General features: G+C 39.8%; 1 protein-coding gene across 4 annotated transcripts in view; it reads left to right on the top strand.

Moving 5' to 3' along the window:
• Positions 1 to 18,985, top strand: part of Rfx7 (regulatory factor X, 7) — an 85,976-nt gene extending 66,991 nt beyond the window's left edge. For 2 of the 4 annotated variants that reach the window (XM_087562202.1, XM_087562200.1), the window contains exons 6-10: positions 3,420 to 3,536; positions 6,186 to 6,270; positions 7,124 to 7,331; positions 10,534 to 10,829; positions 12,681 to 18,856. In XM_087562202.1, coding sequence (XP_087418328.1) covers positions 3,420 to 3,536; positions 6,186 to 6,270; positions 7,124 to 7,331; positions 10,534 to 10,829; positions 12,681 to 15,953 — 3,979 coding nt within the window. In that variant the 3' untranslated portion in view covers positions 15,954 to 18,856. 4 annotated transcript variants of the gene reach the window in all.
• Positions 18,986 to 19,218: the final 233 nt, after the last annotated feature.

Here is a 19,218-nt window from a genome sequence, read left to right on the forward strand (position 1 = left end):
CTCACCTTCTCAAAACCCAACCTAGAAGACACTCCTAACACAAGCCTGGGAACCAATATCCTTGGGGACAGTTGCCATCCCCTAAACTATACTGTGCACTCCAGCATTCCTGGGTATCTGGGACAAACACCAGAGCTGGTGTACATACCATGCCATAGGTGTGTGTCACTGTTCTGCTGTAGAGAGGGAGCAATGTGAAAAAAGATAGTTACTTACAGGTATATATCAGATACTTTCAGAGTTTCCTCTACAGTCTCAATGTATTGTTCCTTAAAAATGTTGAGGGGTTTCAAAAGTCAATTTTCTTTTACCAAATTTATCTTCCAGATTACCTTGCAAATGTAGTACTTGATTAACACTTCAAGAGAACGTTATCAAACCATATCTCTGTGGCTTCCCTACATGCTTTTTCAAGCTGACTATGTAGTTTGGTGGTCTGGAGTTCACTGTGTATACCAAGCTGACATAGAACCACCTGCCTCCTCTGCCTCCTAAGTGCTGGACTGACTTATTTTTTAAAAGATAAGAACAAATTTATTTATTTGTTCTATATGAGTACACTGTAGCTGCCTTCAGACACACCAGAAGAGGACATTGGATCTCAGATAGTTGTGACCCACCATGTGGTTGCTGGGATTTGAACTCAAGACTTCTGGAAGAGTAGTGCTCTTAACCACTGAGCCGTCTCTCCAGCCCCCTAAGTGCTGGACTTACAGCATGTGCTACCATGCTGTGTAGCTTCTCTATTTTTTAATTTGTTGCCATCAGTAATGCATGAGTAGTAAGACCCACTAAACTAGCAGTGTGAACAGGGTTAAAATCATTGCAACGATTTAATTAGAAAAATGATCATCTTAATAAAGTATCCTGCATAAATGGAGAAAAATTTCATAAAATTTTGGTTGCATCCCAAGTATCCAAGTGTGCTTAAAGCTTTTAATTAGTGTAAATATCTAATCTATAAGATATTTGCATTAGGTTAGGTTAGACTAAACTTCTTTGTATAAATTCTTATTTATAAATTTTCTAATAAAAACTTTTATCTTAAGGACTTGAGAAAAATGAAATAATACTTTTTTTTTTTTTTTTTGGTTCTTTTTTTCGGAGCTGGGGACCGAACCCAGGGCCTTGCGCTTCCTAGGTAAGCGCTCTACCACTGAGCTAAGTCCCCAGCCCCGAAATAATACTTTTTATAAAGCTCTGAGTGGTATAAGATCTGGTCAGTTATCCTCTGACTACTTGCACCAATCTTCTCTGTGTTTTAACTTATTTTTTAATTATTTACTTTTACATTGTATAATTAATTATAAATGACATGACAAAGTAAAAAAGGCTTGAATTCCATGTGTTTTGAGTGACCTTTATAGTCATGTTAAATGTTAATTGTATTTCCAGTCTTTAAAGCATAATTTTAAATAAATAAATAAATAAATAAATAAATAAATAAATAAATAAATGAGAAAAAGACCAAATGATCTCATTTTAAGAATGTTAAGAGTTAGTTATTCTATAAACAGAACCTTCTTTGTTCTTTACCTTTCTATAACTGTAACCCAATGCTGAATTAGATGTTAATTAACACCAGATTTTGCTTGATGAGCCCTGCAGTTAAAGCAGGAAAATGAGATGGAAGCTAACCCTTATCTTCATTTGTCCCAGCAGGACCTGTGGCCTGTAATGTAGCCCTTGTTTCTAAATCATGGCTGCATGTACTCTATTAATTCTCCACAAGTTAGGATCATTGACTATTTACATTTTCCCTATAGGTAATAATAAAATGCTTTTTCTTTAAAAATTAAAACCACTGAACTCTAGATAGGCCACCTCACAGCAGAGCTGTCCTTATAAGGGAGGTACTCACATGAGGTAATGCACTATTTATAATTATGACGGTTTCTATGCATGACAGGAAGTTGAGCTATACAAACTGAATTCATTTCTAATTCTGAGCCTTCATGAAACTAAAGGGATACGAAGGTAAAGAGCGACTCTGGACCTTTGAGACTTCTCATTGCTCTTGTTGTCAGCCTTATTGGGGGAATACAGATGATCTCTAAAGTCTCTTTTAGTTCACATATCATGTTTTGAAGTTTTGTTTTAACAGGCTTATTTTACTTTATTATTCTTGTATAAAAACCCTTATGTGGTAGCCATAGCTGGAGCCTGAGTTCTTGAACAGAGACTCCAGTGTGGGTTTTAACAGGATGATCAGTGAATTCCTGATAAGGAGACTTGGTGGACACAGTCTTTTACAGAGGTCAGGTAGCTGTAGGTCTTGGAGATGGCATCAGATGTGGCCTTGGCAAAGTTGCCCAGGGTGGCAGTGTAGCTTCTAGCTGAAATGTAGTAGTCATCAATACCGGCCATCATCAGTAGCTTCTTGGGCACAGCAGCAGAGACAACGGCAGAGTTTCTAGGAGCATGGATGAGGTGTGCCAACACAGAGCTACAGTGGCCTGTCTCCTTGCATGGAACAGTGTGGAACTTGTCAATCTTGTTTCCTCTCTGCACAGGGATGATGAGAACTTGGCCAAGATGATGGCCACTCAGATGGCAGTGGCTACCTCCTTGGAGCACTTAATACCAAGACCAACGTGACCATTGTAGTCCCCAATAGCAGCAAAAGCCTTGAACCTTGGTGCTCTAGCTAGTCCAACCCTGCTTCTACACTGGCAGGATCTTTAGAACCTCGTCCTGTAGGGATGTGCCCAGGAAAAAGCCAATAATCTCAGATTTCTTAATGGTCAGAGAAAATAGGTCGATCTCCAGGGACTTAATTTCAGGTTCTTATCCAGGCAACCCAGCTTGGTGACAGGGGTCTACTCTTCAGCTTTACCTCCACCTGCCTAGACCATGACCCCTGCCTCTAGAAATTTCCACAGAAGCTCCAAGGCCTCCTAATCCTGGGCCTCTTAATGGGGGGAAAGAGGAGGAAGAGGAGACTGTTTTGAAGTTCTAAACCATCTTGTGGCATTAACTGTGATGTCTCACATTAATGATGTGAAACTGGAAGTAAGCTCTTCTCTGTGTATACCTGTATGTATGTACACACCTGTATGCATGTACACACCTGTATGTATGTACACACCTGTATGTATGTACAATTTATAGCCCTGCAGGATGGGCTTGCATGTACTCATTTAGGACCAGAGCTAGAAACTTTTTAGCAACATAGTGTCTATGTACAAATTTCATACAATTTCCCAGATCCCCTTGAAATCAGTGTTGTAGACCCATAGAGTAAGTCAAGCAAATTTAATCTGAATTTAACGTGCAGCTCCCCAGAGTGAGTGTTTATAAGTTGTCTGAATTACTGGAATATCCGTTGCTTCACGTTACCAAAAGTATATTGAGCTGACACCATGCTCTGTAATGTTGAATTCTGTCACCGTTTGAATTGGTCTCTCCTTCTTTTGCAGGAGCTATTGTGACAATCTTGGCTACCATCCATTAAGTGCTGCTGACTTTGGAAAAATCATGAAGAACGTCTTTCCAAACATGAAGGCACGCCGTTTGGGCACTAGAGGCAAATCTAAATATCCTTAATCAGAATGCTTCGGGAATCTCTTTTGGCCCATCTGCTAATGTAGTTCATCTAGCCACTACATTTAGAAATAAGCGCAAATCAACAAATAAACAGTGCAGAGTCCTTAGTAGAATAACTACAAAATTTATTTCCCCCACTGTTAACCAAACTACAGAAGAAATAGCACATGGTTTATAAGTTAAGATTCTGATAGATTTTACCTTTTTATCATTTTATTTAATTTTTATTCATATTTATGTGTATGATCCTGTGCACCTGTATATGTACCACATATGTGTGCATGTGCCTCAGAGACCAGAAGGAGGTGTTGGATTCTCTGGAACTAGAGTTACAGGTGACTGTGAGCCTCAGAGTGTGGGTGCTGGCAACCCAGTCCAGGCTGTCTGTAAGAGCTGCAAGAGCTTACAATAGTGAGCCACCTTTGCTTTAGCAATAAAAAGTAAGAAATGAGGTATTTAGCAACTGTGAATTATCAGTAAAAGTGGAAAAAGATGTTAGTTTATCTTCCTTCCCTAACATGGGAATCTCCCTGGTTAAAAAATAATTATAATGTTAATATTACATTAAAAAATGTTCTTTTCTTGACTCCTTGGGAGTTGGGGATTTAGCTCAGTGGTAGAGCGCTTGCCTAGCAAGTGCAAGGCCCTGGGTTCGGTCCCCAGCTCTGAAAAAAAAGAAAAAAAAATGTTCTTGTCTTGTAATGAAAGACTAGTAGTAATTTTTTTTTTTTTTGCAACCATTAGGACATAGAAAAGGCCCCTTTTTGTGTCTGAGAAATAATACATATGGCAAACAGAAGTAAGGGAATGAAAATTAAGAATTTATTACAGATTGACCTAAGTGCCCACCACAGGCTAGCCTATGACACCCAAGCACCTGCCCTGGCCACAATGGCCTGGGGTAGACAAAAGAAAGACCCAGCGCCTGCTGCTGGTACCACTACAGTAGAAGAATGTGTGATGGGGAGATGGAAGAAAGAGCAAGGCCAAGGGGTTCGTACATTGTGGGGAAAGTAGAACTAGAGACTCGAAGGTGGTAAGGAATAGGCAAATGTGTGGAGGCCACAGTGAGCTCCTTACCTGGGCTGCCCCCTAGGGCCATAGTCCTGCTGTAGCTGGGGTCTGCATTGAAATCTATGGTCCAGGTTACCACTAAAGCAGGATGTCCATGGTCTGCATTACCCCTGGGTCAGTGAGACATGCTGATCTCAGTGGCCTATCTTCCAGCAAGGAGGAAGCATGTCTGGGTCTGTGATACTTTGGCATTCCTGGCCCGTGTTGATGTCCTAGGCCAGTGTTACCACCAAAGCCCACGCAGGTGTCCCTGGTTTAGACTGCTACCAAGGGCACTGCTGAGTTGGCCCCACTCCTCACCAGCCCCTAGACTCGGCAGCACAGTAGAGCTGATCCTGAGGACATGGGAGCAGGAGAGTTGACCCTGCCCCTTGCAGGCTGTGGCATTGAATGTTGTAGCTAGGGCAATGCTGGAGAGCACTGAAGAGACTGGTGGGCTGACTAACTCAGCTACCTTCCAGGCCCAGTTCTACAGCTTTAAGTTGACCTAGCCTAACATCTACTTCATCTATGATCTACTGGAGCCCATGAAGGGGTACGTCCTTGCAGACTAAAAGCTGCAGGATCTCCCTGACACAGAGTTTCCGAAAGGAGTCCCAGTGAGGATCCCGTATTGATGATGTAGCAGAAACCAGAGGCCTCAAACCAGACCAATGACTCATTGCAATGAACATTTACAAGTAAAGATGTGTGGACAAAAGGTTATAGTATGGGACATTCTGTGACACACTACAGCTTCCACAGCAAGATTTTTCTCTTCTAGTTTTTTCAGGAAAGGTTGCAGGGGTGAAGGGTAGATACAATAGGACAAGGAGATGAGTAGATTGGGGTACATGTTGTTAAATTCACAAAGGATCAATAAAAAGTTAAAAAAAGAGAGCTTACTAAAGGTTTTACTGCTCCTAGAAGATTGTAGAGACTGTCTTTTATTAGAAACGCATCCATTTCCTCCTTGCTCAGCTCTTGGCCTTTTTAAAGCCTTAAGTTAGCTACTGTGGCAATGAGAGAAGAGGCAGTGAGCAGGAAGGCTGCTATTCTAAAGGGAGTCACAGGTGCTCCACTCTATCCTTGTTTCCTGAAAGAGACAGAAAAGGTTTTGATGTGTCTTTGGCATGTTACAAGTGATAATCCTGTATGTTTCAGTGGAAAACGAATATAAAGGTTAAAACCCTTGTGAAACTCTTAAGAGTTGTTTTTGTCCCTGTGCCCCAACTCAAGTTTCCTATGCCTTTGCCAGGTTTCCATCTGGTGATTCCTTCCCTCTGACCTGCTTGTTACTGATGGCTGGAACTGCATAGTGGGAAATTTGTTCATATGTTATAACAGATGAAAATCCCTTCATTTAAGACAGGTATACTGAACTTTCTACAAGAAATGTTTAGTTTTGAAAGCATTGAAGTATTCTGAGTTTCTGCTAGTACATTGTGTTTTTATTGACAAATTCTCAAAGTGTATGTTATCTCCTGGTGATCTTTTTCTCATTTTATGAACAGTTCCTTCTCAAGTGCTGTCTATATAGGCAGCCCACTTAGTTTAAAGTGGTTTCAACCTTAACTGTTTATCACATATTGCTACAGTGGACTAAGGAAAAAAGCTTTTGTTCATATGCCAACACTGCCCAACCTTGACTTTCATAAAACTGGAGATGGGGTAAGAGTCCTACTATTTCTTTTTAATAAAGAAAAATGTGCCTTTAGTTGAATGTATTCTGTACAATATATTGGTTAAAATTGGGAACTGAGAACTGTTCCTTCCACAAATACAAAAAAAAAGAGAGAAGGGAAAAAACATCCACAATGGCCAAAAGATGTTAGCGAAAATTATCTGTATCCCTGAATCACCATGAAGTTCAGGAGAATAGAGAACTAGGATTACTAATTTGTAGGTATGTCATATATATGTATTGATGATGCCTGTGAACAGAAGGAAGGAAAATTTGTAAATAGCTATAGTTTTGACCTCTCTAGGAAAGGAAACAGGATTACTAAGCAATGTAGTTTTTATTGATACTAGAGAAAGCATTAAAAATACTAAAAACATCTTATTTGTGTCTAGTTGCTATCTTTTTGTTTAATTTTGAGACAATGGCTCTCTATATGGGCCTGTATGTCCTAGAAGTCACTATTTGGACCACAGTGGCCTTGAACTCACAGAGATCCACCTGCCTCTGCCTCCCAAGTGCTGGGATTAAAGGTGTGGGACATTGCACCTTGATTTAGCTGCCATTAAAAGTGCTATATTCACCCTCCTCTTGACAGACTGTTCTTTACAGGTTCACTCTCATGTGCAAAGCCGTTACATGTCTGCCAACAGCTCCTTCATGTTGTCTTGATCCAAGAGATGTATTTTGCATCTCCCAATAAGAATACATATCTTCAGTGTACTTCATCTTCATTTCTCTGAACATTATAAGCAGCCGCAGCAACAGCAGTAGTCGTAGTAGTCGTAGTAGTAGTAGTAGTAGTATTTCCTAAAGTTAACTTTTCCTCTTTCCTTTGTATAGTTGGAAGGAGTTGAACCATCTGGGCAGCTTCAAAATATTGATGAGGAAGTTATCTCTTCTGCTTGCCGTCTTGTGTGTGAGTGGGCCCAGAAAGTGTTAAGCCAGCCATTTGACACAGTCTTGGAATTAGCCCACTTCCTTGTAAAGAGTCATTATATAGGCACCAAGTCAATGGCAGCTCTGACTGTGATGGCAGCAGCACCAGCAGGTATGGAAACTGACCACATTGCTATAGTTAGAGCTGGCAGTAGAAGGAGAGCTTGGGGGCCAGTAAGACGGCACAGTCGGTAAGAGCACTTGATGCCAAGCCTCAGGACCCGAGTTCAAGCCTCAGAAACAGAATGATGGAGGGAGAGAGCTGACTCCCTCCTGCAAGCTGTCCTCTGACCTGGCACATGTTCACCATAAATAAATGAATCAAGTTTAAAGAATTCATTAATGAAGTCTGTGACCAAAGAGCTTCATCATTTTAGTATGTATGAGTTTATTCTTACTTCAGTTCATACTAATGCAGGTGTTTTATTAAGCTAATAAAATAAAAACTAGTGTTAAGCTGTAGGGCTTAAGCTTATACTTTTGAATATTGCTCTGCTAGTATAAATTATTTGAATTCCCCTACCATACCTTTTTATGGCTGTTTTTAAATGTAAAGAATATATATTTTTTTAAGTCTTTGTCTAGGTTAGTTAAATGTTAAAAGTAAAATAAGATTAAATTTTAAAATTATGTGCTGGGCTCCTTTCCCAGAAATTAATTTTGTAAATAAAATGATCTTTGAGTACCATTAACTGATTACTTGGCTTCATAAAAAAATAAACTTTATGAACTGGTACTATAAAATAAAGAGTTTTGTTTTTGGTTGGTTAGTTGGTTCGTTGGTTTTGAGATGGAGTCCCTCTATTACTGGAACCCAGGCTGTCCTGAGACTAAACATAGAAATCCTCCTGTCTTTCTCTAATGTGTTTACCACCACACCAGGCTGTATGAGAATTTCTTTAATGGCAGTTTAAGTGATAGTTGTAATTCAAAGAGAATTTTGGGAATTGACAACTTTAGCAATTAACATTATTATTGGAATATCTGATGCATTCCTAGTATTTATGTGAAGAGTATTAACATGAAACTTGTTCTTCAAGTTAAATCTAAATATTTTTAAATCTGCAGTGCATGTATCCTGAAGAGAATTTCTGTTCATGTGTGTATAAGTGTATGTAATTGCTCCTTTTCATTTTATGGCCAATTGAGAGCCAGTATCAGCAAAACAGCCTCTCACAGTTGCTAGTCAGAACTCTTCCTTCCTGAATATAAACTGTATGACCAAACCTGACTTTCCACTTACTTAGACACAAGCTTGTTTGCCCAGTAATACCAATGTGTGTCGTTAAATAGCTCGCACATATGTCAGCTCCCTTAATTCCCTCAGCAGGCGTATGTAATAGGGCTCTTCATTCTAGGAAACAGATTCTGGGAGGGGAGATAATTTATCCTTGGCCAGATAAGTAATTTGAATCCTGTTTGCCTGTCTCCAAAGACCAGGTTACCTCAGTTATTCATACTACCTTCTTATCTTCTGGCACAATAAGACTTTGAAGGGTGTGGAGCCTTCAGAACACTCTGATCTCTTTACTGTCCCCACTGACAGTTGGAAGGGTACCTCTGTGGATGGGGCTTAGTAGGTTTTTTTGTTTGTTTGTTTGTTTGTTTGGTTGGTTGGTTGGTTGGTTGGTTTGGTTTGTTTGTGACAGGCAGCTCCATCTGTTTCCCATTGTTTGTGAGATTTAGTAGAGAGATGGCTCAGCAGTTTAGTAAAGTAGAGAAACGGGTCAGCAGTAAGAGCACATGCTGCTCTTTCAGATAACCTGGGTTCTATTTTCAGGACCTGTATGACCGCTCACAACCCGGACAATCTGTAACTCCTGTCCCAGGGGATCCAAAGATCTCTTCTGACTTTTGCAAGCAGCAGGCATGCACATAATACACATACATACATATATATATAGGTGAAATATTCATACACATAGAAATAATAAATCTTTAAAATGTACTAAAAATTACATGTGTGAACAGGTGATTTCTATTTTTAGAAGCAATATATGAGAACACAAAACTTTTTACGAATTATATCATTACCGAAAACACTTTCAATCTTGATATTTTGTTCTCAACTGTTAGTAATTTTTTAAAAGAATATTTATGGCAAATTAATTTTCATCCTTTGAAGGCAATTTTTTATTTATAAATACAGTGTCTGTCTTGAGGACAGGTTGTGTTACAAATGTCCTTTTTGCAAGTCAGCTGCTTGGAATCATTCCTGTCGAGAAACCCTGGCAAGAGGACCAGAGAGAAAGCTGTGAGCCATTGGCAGAGGCTTTCCTGGTACAGATGCTGAGAGGAAAGCTGAAACCAGAGCCAAAGGAAGCTGCAAGGCTGAGTTCAAAAAGAAAAAACAATAATTATAGGATTTAATAGAAAAGGAGAAGATCAAAAAAAATGAAGAATTACCAACCAGAGTTTGCAGAAGAGAATTCTGTGTCTTTCTTTCTCTTCTTCCTGCCCTGCTCCCCACCTGCACCAAACTGACTTGACTAGAGATGGAGAGCAGAGCCTGGAGGGGCGGAAGGCCAGGTGCAAGAGCAGGCTGTCCTCCTCCACAGCACACTGGGACTTCCCAATTCCGTCAGTGCCACTTCCTTAGTGAAATGAGCTTTGTGAAAAGTATATTATTACATATTTAGTTTTCTTAAAATTTATATCTTGCTTTTTCTTTCTTTTTCTCCTCTTTCTACTCTGAAAAAGTTTTCTCAGTAACACTTTTTAAAATGCCTTAACCTTAGTCTTACTAAGAAATTCTGCTTCTTAATTTCTCTAGGTCACACTGGAATAATCATAAAGTAACAATTAAAATAATGGTTCATATTTTTGTGAATTTCTGGTAAGATTAAAAACTTGTTTTCCCCACATAAATTAGGCTATGGAGTGGTTTTAGCAAATATTTATTAGGTTATCCTTATGGGCTAAATATTAAAATTATGAAAATTTGTTAATTTCATTCTAATTACAAAAAGGGGTAGGAAAAATTGCTGGCATCTAATACAATGTAAAAATGCTCTGTTGGCATGTGTTTTTCTTAGTGTCCTACATTTATGATACAGATAATCTTTTAAAATTGTCTGCCATTGTTTACTTAACTGAAATTGGCCTGGCTAACCATATTTTAAGACGTCAAACTCTTGTTGACAGATGTTTATAAATGGTCGTTTGTTACTTTGCTCTGTAAACAAGTTGTGAGTTAGAATGTGCCGGCTTAGTCACTCTGTCCAGTAGATGGCTACATCCTCAAAGACACTGAATAATGTGGCCATCCACAAAAGACAGTATTTAGTTTAGCTTCTCTTTGTGTTTATTTTCAGGACTTAAAGGAATTTCCCAGCCTTCTGCTTTTATACCTACAGCTGAAAGTAATTCCTTTCAACCTCAAGTAAAGACTTTGTCATCTCCAATTGATGCTAAACAGCAGTTGCAACGGAAAATTCAAAAAAAGCAGCAAGAACAGAAACTACAGTCCCCATTACCAGGAGAATCCTCAGCAAAAAAAACAGAAGGCACTACAGCCAACGGAGTGGCTAATCTACCCAACGGGAACCCTGCGATCCTTTCTCCCCAGCCCATTGGGATTGTGGTAGCAGCTGTCCCTAGTCCCATTCCGGTAATACTATCACTAGAGTTTGGCCTTACTGAGATGGTAGGAAGTCATTTATTTTATTAGAAATAGCAAGGACGGGGTTGGGGATTTGGCTCAGTAGTAGAGCGCTTGCCTAGCAAGCGCAAGTCCCTGGGTTCGGTCCCCAGCTCCGAAAAAAAAAAAAAAAAAAGAAATAACAAGGAGAAGATGGCAAGGGTCATAAACTATTTTATGACCAGACTACCCTTGGTCATAAAATCTTTCTTTCTGCATGTCTATCGTTATTGAAAAGCAATAAACATTGACAAAACTCTAAACTTAACAGAAGTGAAGATACAAAGGATGAAGGTTCATAAAGTGTGCGTATAACCAGTCAGCATTTCAGTAAGAATAAAGTCATTAAAAAGGTTTTTCGGGGCTGGAGAGATGGCTCAGCGGTTAAGAGCACCCGACTGCTCTTCCAGAGGTCATGAGTTCAATTCCCAGCAACCACATGGTGGCTCACAACCATCTGTAAAGAGATCTGATGCCCTCTTCTGGTGTATCTGAAGACAGCTACAGTGTACTTATATATAATAAATAAATAAATCTTTTAAAAAAAAATAAAAAAAATTTAAAAAAAAAGGTTTTTCATTCCTAGCTGAGTCAAGAAACTTTTAGGAGCCTAAATGTTTTTCTTAATATTGAACTAGATCAAATTATAATAAAGTATTAGTGATTTTATATTCTAATGTGGGCCTGCTTCTTTGGTTAGCTGGGTAGATGTAGGAGTAGAATATTGTTCAGGTCACGACCATATATATAACTAACAATATAGTGAAGGGGTTTTTCTAATGCAAGTGTATCCTGCTAAAGTGATAACCTTACATTATTATTGGTATTGTTATTAAGGAGATATTTTCTCTTATTTTCTTATTATCAGTATCTTCATCATTGCTATTTCATTAAAATTTTCAATGTCTGGTGGCCATACTATTCACCTAAGAGCAGACTTCAGGGCGCCTTAGTTTTGTCTAGGACTTCCTTATCCTCAGTGGCTAGTTACTAAAGTCCAGGGCAAACCTGAACTGTTTAATAAGACTGTCCAGGAGTGGTCTGTGTTCTTAGAAAAGGTTCCACCAGTACTTTAGATTGTACCTTTCTTTGTGATTATATCTCTCCTGTCTATAATTTCTTTAACCCACTCATTAGACAAGTATTTGTCATAGGTATGAAGCATTTTGTCTTGTTAACTGGGAAGTAAACCTAATTTTTTTCCTGGGTGTTACTGTATTTCATAAGTGTATTGCTTTGTGGCTATATTTGTTAAAGTATTTGAGGGTCTGCTTGTATACAAAATGATCCAAAAACTCACTTCTAGCTCAATGCCCCAGTGTAGGGGAATGCCAGGGCAGGGAGGCAGGAGGGAGTGGGTAGGTAGGTAAGGGAGCACCCTCGTGGAGGCAGGGGATGGAGGAATGGGCTGGAGGTTTCCAGAGGGGAAACTGGGAAGGGGGGGGATATTTGAAATGTAGATAAAGAAAATATACAATTAAAAGAAAAAGGAAAAGGGGAGCTGGAGAGATGGCTCAGTGGTTAAGAGAAATGGCTGTTCTTCCAGAGGTCCTGAGTTCAAATCCCAGCAACCACATGGTGGCTCACAACCATCTGTAATGAGAACTGATGCCCTCTTCTGGTGTGTCTGAAGACAGCTGCAGTGTACTCATGAAATAAATAAATCTTTAAAAAAAAAAAAAGGAAAAGAACTCTCTTCTAACATTAAAACGACCTTTTTTCTTTCTAATTAACACTTAATAAATCCTTTAATACTATACAGATGTACTGTTGTTTCCTAGACTTCTAAAATGGACTTGTAATTTTTTTACCTTTTTGCAGGTCCAGCGGACGAGGCAGTTAGTAACTTCACCCAGTCCGATGAACTCTTCTGATGGCAAGGTTCTTCCCCTCAACGTGCAGGTAGTCACTCAGCACATGCAGTCTGTGAAACAGACACCAAAGACTCCTCAGAACGTCCCAGCCAGTCCTGGTGGGGACCGTTCTGCCAGGCACCGCTACCCTCAGATCTTACCCAAGCCAGCAAACACCAGTGCGCTCACCATCCGCTCTCCTACGACTGTGCTGTTTACCAGCAGTCCCATCAAAACTGCTGTGGTACCTGCGTCACACATGAGTTCTCTAAATGTGGTGAAAATGACAACAATATCCCTCACACCCAGTAACAGTAATGCGCCTCTTAAACATTCTGCCTCCGTCAGCAATGCTACTGGAACAACAGAGGACTCCAGGAGCATCCCTCAGATCAAGAATGGTTCTGTTGTTTCTCTCCAGTCCCCTGGGTCCAGGGCCAGCAGCACTGGGGGAACCTCTGCTGTGGAAGTCAAAATGGAACCAGAAGGTTCATCAGATGAGCATCCTCTGCAGTGCCAAGAGAACGCTGAGGGGACTAAAGCTCCTCTGGCCACATCTAGTGCCCTTTGGGGACAGAAAAGTAATACAGATGGAACAGTATCAAAACCTTCTAATGAAGGAGTCACAGAAGTGAAAACAACTAAGGTCTGTGACCAGAGGACCAAGTGTAAAAGTCGCTGTAATGAAACTCTGCCAGGCATCTCAGCAGGCAATAATCAAAGCACTGTTACTCTCTCAGTTGCTACTCAGAACTTACCCTTCACCAGCACCAGCTCACCATCTAATGGTGACTCAGTAAATAAAGACCCTAAATTATGCACTAAAAGTCCAAGAAAACGACTGTCTGCTACACTGCAAGAGTCTCAGGTGCCTCCTGTAAAGAAACCAATTGTAGAACAGCTTTCTGCAGTTACTACCGAAGGTCAGAAACCAGGCACTGTTAAAAAGGACCAAAAGGTTCCACATTCAGGGAAAACAGAAAGCTCAACAGCAGGTGCTCAGCCTCCTAACAAGGTGTCACTCAGTGTCAGCTCACACATTGTAGAGGATCAGCCCTTGAACCCTACTCTTGTCGCCAGTGAATCAGCTCTGGAGCAGCAGACAACGCCATCATCGTCTCCGGATGTAAAAGTAAAACTTGAAGGGAGTGTCTTTCTTTTGGACCGTGAGTCAAACTCAGATGGCAGCTTTAATCGTAACGAATGGCAACAAGTTACTAAGGATTCTGACTTCATATCTGCCAGCTGTGAGCAACAGCAAGACATTAGTGTGATGACAATTCCTGAGCATCCTGACATCCATGATTTAGAGAAGTCTGTTTGGGAATTAGAAGGGATGCCACAGGACACATACAGCCAGCAGCTCCATAGCCAGATACCAGAATCTTCTCTGAATGAAATACAAGCACAGTCTTCAGATCAGTTACCGTTGCAGTCGGAACTGAAAGAGTTTGAGTCTTCTGTTTCCCAGACAAATGAAAGCTACTTTCCTTTTGATGATGAACTTACACAAGATAGCATTGTGGAAGAGCTGGTGCTTATGGAGCAGCAGATGTCAATGAATAACTCCCATTCTTATGGTAACTGCTTGGGAATGACCCTTCAGAGTCAGTCAGTAACTCCAGGAGCTCCAATGTCATCTCATGGTTCCAGCTCTCACTTCTATCATCCAATCCATAGCAATGGCACTCCAATTCACACACCTACACCCACACCCACTCCTACACCAACTCCGACCCCAACTCCAACCCCAACATCTGAAATGATTGCTGGGTCTCAGAGTCTGTCACGGGAGAGCCCTTGTTCCAGGCTTGCCCAGACAACACCTGTGGATAGTGCTTTAGGAAGTAGCCGACACACACCCATTGGTACTCCTCATTCTAATTGCAGCAGTAGCGTCCCTCCAAGCCCTGTTGAATGCAGGAATCCATTTGCATTCACCCCAATAAGCTCCAGTATGGCATATCACGATGCCAGCATTGTCTCAAGCAGTCCTGTAAAACCAATGCAAAGACCCATGGCCACTCACCCTGATAAAACCAAGCTTGAATGGATGAATAATGGGTATGGTGGGGTTGGTAACTCATCAGTTTCTGGTCACGGCATTCTCCCAAGCTATCAGGAACTAGTAGAAGATCGTTTCAGGAAACCTCATGCTTTTGCTGTGCCCGGACAGTCGTATCAGTCTCAGTCCAGACACCATGACACTCATTTTGGTCGTTTGACTCCCGTCTCTCCTGTGCAGCATCAAGGTGCCACTGTAAACACCAACAAGCAAGAAGGGTTTGCAGTCCCCGCTCCTCTTGATAATAAAGGAACTAATTCATCTGCCAGCAGCAACTTCAGGTGCCGGAGTGTAAGCCCTGCTGTCCATCGCCAACGGAATCTTAGTGGAAGCACCCTCTATCCTGTGTCTAATATCCCACGGTCTAATGTAACCCCCTTTGGAAGTCCAGTGACCCCAGAAGTTCATGTTTTCACAAATGTTCACACAGATGCATGTGCCAACAACATAGCTCAAAGAAGTCAGTCAGTTCCATTAACAGTCATGATGCAGACAGCCTTCCCTAATGCTCTGCAGAAGCAAACAAACAGTAAAAAAATCACTAATGTTTTGTTGAGTAAACTCGATTCTGACAATGATGATGCAGTGAGAGGTTTGGGAATGAACAACGTGCCCTCCAATTACACAGCCCGGATGAATCTCACTCAGATTTTGGAAACTTCCCCTGTTTTTCCTAGTGCCAATTCACAAAATATGATCGATTCCAGCACTTCTGTTTATGAATTCCAAACACCATCTTACCTCACCAAAAGTAATAGCACCGATCAGATCAGTTTTTCTCCTGGAGATAATCAAGCACAATCTGAAATTGGAGAACAGCAGTTAGATTTCAATAGCACTGTTAAAGACCTGTTGAGTGGAGACAACCTGCAAACCAGCCAGCAGCTGGGAGGTCAGGTAGCATCTGATCTCACCAACACTGCATCTGATTTCCCTAGCGACATCAGGTTGTCTTCTGACCTCTCAGGCAGCATCAATGATTTGAACACCTTAGACCCAAATCTACTGTTTGATCCAGGTCGTCAGCAGGGACAGGATGATGAAGCCACACTGGAAGAATTAAAGAATGACCCACTGTTTCAACAGATTTGCAGTGAGTCAATGAACTCTATGACTTCATCAGGTTTTGAATGGATAGAAAGCAAGGACCATCCTACTGTTGAAATGTTGGGATGAATTGTGTTTTATATAATATGTAGCACACTGTATCTAAAGACATATGTATTGTATTTGTCTTAATGGAAGTGCCTCCCGCAGCAGAAACACTATTAATTGTAACATTTTAAAGGCGTTTGCTGCAGAAGTGGTTTCTTCAGTAGGAAATGGTTAGACTTGCCTCAGTGCTGGACACGTTTCTGAAGACAGTAGGCTGTAGAGCAAGTATTAGGTTTGAAATTTTATAATGTTTCCCATTTAATCACATTTGCTAGTAAAGAATCCAGCTTTTTACGAGAGCAGTCTGGGTCTTTTATTTTGTATAAGTTCATTTTAACTCATCAGTTGATCTACACAGAAATTAAAAGACCATCCATTTTTAGTTGTAGGCTGTTTTGTTGTTGGCATTATCTTTTAGGTATAAAATCATAGCTAAGGTAAACTGTAGGCAAGAGAGTCTTCCTTAAAACAGGGATAATATTCAGGTTATTATAGATATTTAAGCTTGAAACATAAAGCTACTGTAGGATGAGAAATCTCTGTAGGACTTTCTGGGGCTTCGGTACCATTTACTCCCACAATGAAGGGCTTATGTAGGGGAAAATAACGGAAAACAAACTTAATTTAAGGAAAGTAAAAGCTGCACTAAAATGTTTAAGAGGAAAACCAGTAGCCATTTATTTGTGACATTGCATTAGTCCAGTTTTAGAAGGTGGCTTTTAAAATGGAGCTCTCAAGCTCATGCACTCTGCCTCTCCCTCTCTCCCCCTCACCCTACTTTCCCCCTTTCCCTCCCTCCTATCTTCCCTCTTCCTCTCTTCTTCCCTCCCCTACACACACACAACATTAAGATTTAATAGAAGAAATACAAGCATGTTAGAAAATTGTCTCATGTTTTATTATTTGCTTGCTGAGATTGGAGTGTTAGAAGGAAAATAGAGGACTTTTTTTTTTTTTTAGTGTCTTCACCACAGCTCCATGTACATACTGAAATTCTACTGAAGAATTAATTATTTTTAATGCTTTTCACCATGGTATCCTTTAGTAATCAGCTTTCCTCCTCCTCAGTTTGCTGACTAACTCTTTGCTTCTCTGAACGTAGTAATACAGTTTTATCATGAATCAAAACACCAAGCATGAAAGAGATAACATTAAAAGCCCAGCAAAAAAGCATTTCTTCCCCTGAGGTCTGACACCTCGGATCTTCATATCTGATAAACCAAGAGGATGTGATAGTACTTGAAGAGAGGAGCATTCATTACGTGCTTCACTTATTTATTCTGATGGACACAGTTGCAGACGAAGCAGAGCACTCAGGATTTGTTTTAAAGTGTTTCTCTGTGGCTCCCATTTTGTTTTATGAATAGTATTTATGAATTTCATGTTAACACAAAACTAGTAGGCAGCTCCATTTAAGTGAGTTTTAAGATAATTTTCAGATATTAAAGTTAACCCTAAGTTCTTAAAAGATAACATGAGAACATTCACTATACTCTCCTGACTAGCCAAGCTTTTCTTTTACCTTAATTCAAAAATAAATCAGAAGACGACAAACTGAATATTTAACAAATAGGATAGAAGGGTTAATTTAATAAGGGTCCGTTGTTGAGCAGATTTGAAAGTAGGGTATTAACATATTCTAATAAATCAATGGTGCTAGAGTTGGCTCAGAGGTTTATCTATGGATATGTCCTAGTTACTGGCATATGTGTGTGTTTGCTGTTAATTTGATTTAATGATTTGTTAGATTTTTTCTTGATACTAGTTATTTCTTCACTGTACATTGAGATACAGCACTACTGCACACCAAAGTATGTAATACCCAAAGGAGACTGTGTGATTTCTTGTAACAAATGATGGGAGTCTTTCTCAGTGAGATACTCTGAAGAGGAGACTCTGAGGCCATTCTAATCCCTTGTTTACACTGTTAGCTTCCTACTAATATAAAAATAATGGAAATCTTTTTTTGATAAAAAAAAAAAAAGTATAGAGACTGGAGGATTTTTACCCCTCGCCCCCTGTACAGTATTGCAGCAAACTCTTTAAATTTGGCTGAATTCGTCCAGCAAACTTTTTGGGGTTCATATTATTGCACTAAATTTGTTGAACCTGTGGTAGGCACATCTCTTAGGATAAATGCAACCAGTACAGTCCACAGATTAAAATTTTTAAATGTGTTTCATTATGAAAAGACAAAATATCATCAAAGTGACAGATGAAATTGTCTTATGTAGCAATGTGCACTGATCTCAATGAGATATTTCTATTTCTTATTCTCTTACACGAGAATATTACAGCAGGAAGAATTAAGTTTAGTTTGCTTCACCATGTTAATACATGATCACAAGATGTGCATGAGTGTTCTTGACTTATCTTGTACAGTACTAGGTAATCCTGTAACCACTTTTTTTCCCCTCTTGGCTGTATTGAAACTGGCTCTGTGTTAACCAGGTGAGCATAGTTATTCACAGGTTATTTTGCTTCTTTTAATGTTTACTAATTCTGCTTAGTTGTTAACTATGTTCTTTTCTTGGGATTTTTTTCATTGTTTTGACGTTTAAAACATTTTGCATACTGTTTTATCATGATAAGACTTCATGAAGTAAATAATTTTGCATATAATTGCAATAAGCACTGACTTTTGAACTGAGAAAGAAGGAGCGTGTTTTGTGCAGTGCATCTGAGGTTCAGATAACAGTCTTGTACTACAGCGTGCTTACTACACCAGAGGTGACAAAAGCAAGCCCTGTCGTGTGTTTCCTTTAGTGCAGAGTCAGACCCTGGTGCTTTGTTGTCTGTTGTACCTGCTGAGATTACAGTAGTTGAGCATCGCACAGTAGCATTTCAGTTCTCTTTTTTTATTAAAAGTGCTCAAATTGTTTTTTAAATGTTTTCAAGAACAATTAAAAACATTTTATATTATACTGACTGGATGTTAAGATGATTTATTGGATGTATTTTTATAGACAATTTGCCATTTTATAAATATGTACATGATGCTGTATTTTCCTTGAACTGGTGAAATGGGGGAGGACATAAAAATGATGCAAGGCAAAATGTGCTACTGATCCAGAAGAAATGCTATCTCTGTCTCTCTTCTCTGGAACTCTGTCCCTCCTTGAAATCTGCAGTAAGTGGTGCGTGGCACAGAGCTGCTTATTCAAAAGACCATCTTTTTCGTTGTTGTTTCACGTGGTAATGCATTCAGATGTGAGATTGAGGACTATCTAGGTTGCTGTATTTCAGGAGCATTGAATGCAAAAATGAAAATTTTCAAGCCCCAGAT

This window comes from Rattus norvegicus, chromosome 8 (assembly GCF_021556685.1).
Source record: "Rattus norvegicus strain SHRSP/BbbUtx chromosome 8, alternate assembly SHRSP_T2T, whole genome shotgun sequence".
Classification (NCBI taxonomy): Eukaryota; Metazoa; Chordata; class Mammalia; order Rodentia; family Muridae; genus Rattus; species Rattus norvegicus.